The 6,298-nt window shown below is 42.0% G+C and overlaps 1 protein-coding gene across 1 annotated transcript in view; it reads left to right on the top strand.

The window, feature by feature from the left end:
* Positions 1–5,883, top strand: part of Trim42 (tripartite motif containing 42) — an 18,498-nt gene extending 12,615 nt beyond the window's left edge. Inside the window, exon 5 of the mRNA XM_013029938.1 lies at positions 5,792–5,883. Coding sequence (XP_012885392.1) covers positions 5,792–5,878 — 87 coding nt within the window. The 3' untranslated portion in view covers positions 5,879–5,883. The remainder of the gene's footprint in view (positions 1–5,791) is intronic.
* The last annotated feature ends 415 nt before the right edge of the window (positions 5,884–6,298 follow it).

Genomic DNA, 6,298 nt, shown 5'->3' with positions numbered 1-6,298 from the left:
CACACACACACATATGCACACACATCTTCTCAAAGCCTATCATGTCTTGTATACTCAAGAAGTCATGCTACCGTAGAACCCTGCAGGGCCAATGACCTTCTCTCACTGGTGTTCCTACCAGGCATCGTGCAGAGCTTCTAGCCTGCCATCCAATCCCCCTTCCAACTGAACTATGCAGGGAAGCTGGAAACAAGCTGAATGGCCACTATTTCATGGGCAAGAACCATCCCCACAGATAGGTACACACACCCACAGAGTGGCTCCAGTCCCTGAAACCTAGATGGCTTTGCATTCTCAATCTCCTTAGGATTTCCAGAGAGCTCTTGGGCTTTCATGTAAGCAGAATTGTATTGGTCCCTCCCTGCTTACTCCACAGATAAGCCTAAACCTTGGAACAAGTATAAATTAGGCTAAGGAAAGAAAACGTGGTTTCAACTTCATACACACAGATTAATCACACACCTCACTCATGCTGATGGCCCATTATCAACACTGATTTTTGCAAGATCCTTTCTTATTTCTGTTTCCTCTTGGCCTATCTATTCCAATATGTTTTATGTGTCTTTCCATTTCATGTGCTCCTACTAGGTGTGTCTTTTTGTTTTCAATATGTTACTGTCTTGCACAAATAGCATTGCACTGTGTATCTTATGTGTTGCTTATCCTGTCTTCCCTAACCACTGTCTGACCTCTTAGATCATGACAGGCCTTTGGTCCCCGGGTCCTGATGCTAGTTCATGCTCACAATGTGAGTTTATTTTCTGCATGCTGTCTACTTACCCAGGATGGACACCTAGGTGACTGGGAATATGCCACCTTGGACAGCCTTACACCAGCCATCTGTATTGGTGGGGTGTTCTGAGTGTGTGTGCTGGTACCAGGACTTGAAGTCAGACCTGTGTGTGCTCACTTGGTTTTCTTGCTCACCACTGGCACTATACTAATTGAGCCATATCTCTAGGTGAGATTTCTGGGGCTAGTGGAGGAGTTTGTTAGGGCTGCAGAAACTTATTTCTCTCAGTTTGAGAGTCAGCAGCTTGGGATGGTAGTATCATCAGGTTGGTTTCTCCTCAGGCTTTGCCCTTCACTTAGAGAGGCTCACCTTCTCACTGTGTCCTCACATGGCCTTTCCTTTTGCCCACCTCTGGGTATCTGGGTGTCCCCATTCCATCTATAAGAAAACCGATCAGAATGAAGGCCCACTCTAATTAATGACCTCAATGTAACTTTCTAACCAAAGGTTCTAATTCCAAATAGAAACCTATTCTGAAGGACGGGGAGGGGGGGGGGGAGAGGGGGGCGGCGGGTATAAAGAGATTCAACTCAACAGACAAATTTTGGAAGAACACAATGTAGCCCCTATCAGATACCCAGATATGCCATGGATGAAACTGCCAGATCACAGGGCACGTCAAGACATAATGTGACAACATCATGAATAAGCCCAGCTATGTGTGAGACTCTGTGGAAGGGTGATTATTGTCTGAGGCCAGCCTCTAGCAAAAACCCTAAAAAGTTGTGTGACTCAAATATGTGTCTGCCTAGCAAGTGTGAGGTCTTGAGCTCAATCCCCAGTACTGAAAACAAAACAAAAAAAAAACCATAAAACAAGAAATAATTCCATAAGGAACAGATAAGGGCCCTTATGTCCTAGGCCCTATCAACATTTAGCAAGCTCTAACTTCCTACTTTTTTGCTAGTCCAATGATTATAATGTGATAGCATTGCTCAACAATTCATTTCATATACTTGTGAGATTTCAGGATTTCCTTTTCTGTAAATACCCTGTTAATATCCTTTGCTCTCATCTCTACTGAAGTTTTCTTTTCTTAGTTGTGGGTTTGTCCTTATACAATCAAGATAATAGTTTGATTGCTAATATCCTCACTTTTGACATCTGTCTATTACCTTTGTAATAGTCTGTCTATATCAGACTTCTCAAAACAGCAGAACTCCCTAACTGTGATGTATAATCAAAGTCATCAACTATTTTTTCTTCTGGTTTGCCCTTTTAAAGTGCAAAAAAATCCTTCCCTCAATTTAGATTACAAAGATAATCTTCTCTATACTCTTATTACATTTGCAGTTTTGCCTTTTAAATTTAGTTCATTAATCCACACAGACTGCCTTTGAATGTGACACTAAGTAGAGATGGATTTGTTTTGCCATCTAGCAAGTCCATTTTCCCCGTGCCACCTACCAAGCTATGTCTTTTCTCCACTGCACAAATAAAAGTGCCACTTTGAGCCAATACTCAGCTTCAAGCTGGGGAATATCTGAGTTTTCTGTTGGTCTATCTCTTCCTGTCATTGCCACCCTCATGTTGTTTTTAAACCCAGCTTTGTGCAGGTCTTAATAAACTGCTAAGTATCTCTATTACCCTTCTTTTTTTAAAGATTTATTTAACTAATCATGGTGATTTATTCTGTCATATCGATTGTGAAGTAAATTCTAAATCTTTGTGCTGCTCTTGATAGAATTTCATTAGAAAGAGATTGAGTCTTCTAATTGGAGACAATATTTTTGCAATATTTACACAAACCATCTTATATGTGGCTCTACTAGGTGTGCTTTACTAGGATCTTCTCTGGGTTTTTGTCTGTTTGGGTTTTCTAAATAGAGATTTTTATCCATTCCTGATTAAATGGTTTAGGGACTGAATGTTCACCATGAGGATTATTGTTTAAAACTGTGATGTAACCGGGCGCTGGTGGCTCACGCCTGTCATCCTAGCTACTCAGGAGGTTAAGATCTGAGGATCACGGTTCAAAGCCAGGCAAGAAAGTCAGTGAGACTCTTCTCTCCAATTAACCACCAGAAAACTGGAATTGGTGCTGTAGCTCAAGGGTAGAGCACTTGCCTTGAACTGAAGGGCTCAGGGACAGCACCCAGGCTCAGAGTTCAAGCCCCACTAATAGGGGGTTGGGGGGAGGGGGGGGGAAGAGACTGTGATGTAGAAATTTTCTAAGGCGCTGGGCGCTGGTGGCTCACACTGTAATCCTAGTTACTCAGGAGGCTGAGATCTGAGGATTTCGGTTCAAAGCCAATAAACCACTAGAAAACTGGAAGTAGCGCTGTGGCTCAAGTGGTAGAGTGCTCACCTTGAGCTGAAGAGCACAGGGACAGCGCCCAAGCCCAGAGGTTCAAACCCCATGACTGACCAAAAAAAGAAATTTTTTAAGGCTTCAGACACTTTCATATATACCAAAAGAAAAGTAATTATGTGACATGATAAATCAGATTTACTTGATTATGCATGTTTTATGATGTGCATATGGAGCTTTTATACACATAAACATGACCTGGCACACAATAAAATAGTTCACAGACTTTGTTGCTGTTATTTTATATTTTTGTACATTTGCTAATGGATTGGTGGTTTAAAATAAAGATTATTGTTCTTTATTAATTAATTAATCTTGACTCTTCCGTTATTCTGAAAGTCTTCTGTTGATTCAGCTTGTTTTCCCAGGCATGTGAGCCTATCTTCTGTAACTAATGCTGAGTTTATCTCTTTCCTTATCATCTTTGAACCTATAATTTTTTTTCCTAATAGCTTTCACTAGGACCTGGACTCATGACCAAAGTGGTAACAAAAGTATTAGATATCCTTTTCATACTCCTGATCTTTAACTTTCTCTCTTGTTATTTTTATTTGGGTTTTATGGTTTGGTAAGTCAAGGAAATTCCCTCCTAAGTCTAGGCTTCTAAGATATTGTACATAAATAATAAAACTACTGTTTTTGCATTATTTGAGATAATAGCTTTGATTTTTCTTATTTTGGCCATTATTAATTAATTAAAATGATTTTGTTGTTTTGTTTTGTTTTGGTGTTGCTAGGGATTAAGCTCAGAGTTTTAAATATACTAAGCATATGATCTACCACTGAGGTACACCTCCAGCCCACAATGAATAATTTTCCTTAAGCCAAACTCTACTTGCATTGAAGGAATACACCACATGTGTTTGTCAGCCAGTTCTTTTTAATATACTTCTGTAGTAACTATTTCAGTCAGCTCATACTTTATGTTAGATTATTGCACCTGTGATCACAAGTGAACTGGGCTTGTGATTTTTGCCTACATTGTTTGTATCTGGTTCCAGAATCAACATTTCATTTGTTTAACCAAAGTTCCTGGAAAGATTGTGCCCTTCTACTTTCTAGGGCAACTCTGTCTTAGAAGTTTGGTAGGATTCATTTGGAAAGTAGTTGCCTGGAGCACCTTGGCAAGAGAAGGAGGCCAGCCACCATTTTAATTTCCTTAGTATTTCAAGTTCTGTTACTCTGTTTCTTCTGCGCCCTCCCTGCCGTGTTCACGTGCCACAGTATTTTATCTTTGAAAATCCTGAATGTACTCTGAGGCAAGTCAAATCCTCTTTTTTAATCAATTCCTACACCTTAATACCACCATTACCCCTTCCTCATTGGCCAGATAACTCTCTGTGCATGTTATTTATCTTTATCAGGGTTATTTCTATGCACTATTTTTATAGCACGTTATCTTTATGTGCTCCTATTTTGTTTTGGGTGTGTGTGTGTGTGTGTACGGGGATTTGAACACAGGACCTGACACTGCTCCTTAGCTTATTACTTGAGCCAAGCAAGGCTCCACTTCTAGCTTTTTGATGATTAATTGGAGGTAAGTCTCACAGATTTTCCTGCCCAAGCTTTGAGCCATAATGCTCAGATCTCAGCCTCCTGAGTGCCTAAGATTACAGAGGTGAGCCATGATGCCCGGCTTATGGACTCCATTTTTATTTAGCAATGGTAATATATTATCATGTATATGACCTTTATCTTGCATGCAGTCTGTCTTATAAAAGTAGAGATAATAATGCTAATAAAGTACTGGCATTTCCCTCTTCTCTTGTACACAACTATGGAAGATTAAAAGCTTTGCACATGGAGACTTTGAGCTTTGTATGAGCATTCCCCTTCATCACCCAAATCCCTCCCTGCCCAGTTTGTTCCCAAAGTGTCAGTTCATCATAGAAGGAGAGCATGGGTCCGGAGGACGTATTCATCCCTAGGTCCCAACTTTATTCCCTAAATGCCTCCTCAGCAACAGCCTATTAGGAATGAAAGGGAGTGCCAACAGAGAGAGCAATGGACAAGCCCTCCACCTTCAAGGTGAAGGACGGAGAACCACATCTGAGCTGAGTCAGATTTCTAGCCTTGCCTCTGTGCCTACTACAATCTGCCTTCCCAGACAGCACTGAGCATTCACTGCCCAAAGCTACTATGAAGCATTCCTACTTGTATCAAAGGGCAGTAGTTGGAAGATTTACAAATTATGGTATCTTCACTTTTTTACCCATTTTTCTAAGAACCTTCCCTTTCCCATAACCAGGATTGAGACTGTAAAAAACGAGAGATAGTCAAATCTTAAAAAAAAAAAAAAAATCAAGGTGCTCCTGGCCTGATAAGAAAGCCAAAGCCAAGCTGAAGCTTAGAGCCAGGAAAAGCTGGGATGGAAGCAGACTGAGGGAAGGTGCAGGGGCTGCTTAACGATGAGCTCCACCTCGGGTCCAGCCCTGTCACTGTCATCAACACTCATCTGCCCTACGGGAAGTGAGCCTGGTTCACGGTCACAGCCCCAACACTTAGCAGCTAAGGGATTAGGTGACAGCTGTCCCTGAGCCCCAGTCTCCATTTCTGAAGGGGGCTGACAGCACCTGCTCTGGTGTGCTCCTCATGAGGAGTCAGTGAGAGGCTGTGTGTGCTGCTGTGAGCCTGGGATCCTGCACTTCCTTTGTGTCTGGTGCCATGCCCTTTGCTTCTGATTGCAGGTAGTCACCCCAGATGGGCGTGGGAAGAACCGAGCTAAGTGGGGCCTCCTGAAGAGTATCCAGTCTACCCTCCAGAAGCGCTTCTAAGCCCCGAGAGATGCACCACTAAATACATATATATGCGTAGATGTACCGATATGTATTTTTCTCACCATATTCTTCAAGGAGGTTCTAGATGCATGTTCCCAGTTCCTCTGAGCTTTCCAACCAGAGGCTGAGAGCCAATAAAAGGAAATGTCTGACATCATGCCCTGTTGTTTGCTTGTTATGAAGCAACTAAGTCAAAACAGCAACTCTGTAAGTCCCATCAAGGCTCAGAGTTCCAGGATGCTATATATATATAGTTATCTGGAACTAATACCTGGGTGATAACAAGAACACTCAGTCTGCAGCCAGGACCCTGCGTGAGTGAGTGAGTGAGTGAGAGTGTGAGTGTGTGTGTGCGTGAGTGTGTGTGTACAGGGTCTGGGTACTATCCCTTAGCTTTGTCACTCAAGGCTGGCACTC

This window comes from Dipodomys ordii, unplaced genomic scaffold, assembly GCF_000151885.1.
Source record: "Dipodomys ordii isolate 6190 unplaced genomic scaffold, Dord_2.0 Scaffold124, whole genome shotgun sequence".
Taxonomy (NCBI): domain Eukaryota; kingdom Metazoa; phylum Chordata; class Mammalia; order Rodentia; family Heteromyidae; genus Dipodomys; species Dipodomys ordii.
The sequence above is the reverse complement of the archived record's forward strand: the minus strand, read 5'-3'. Positions and strand labels throughout refer to the sequence as shown.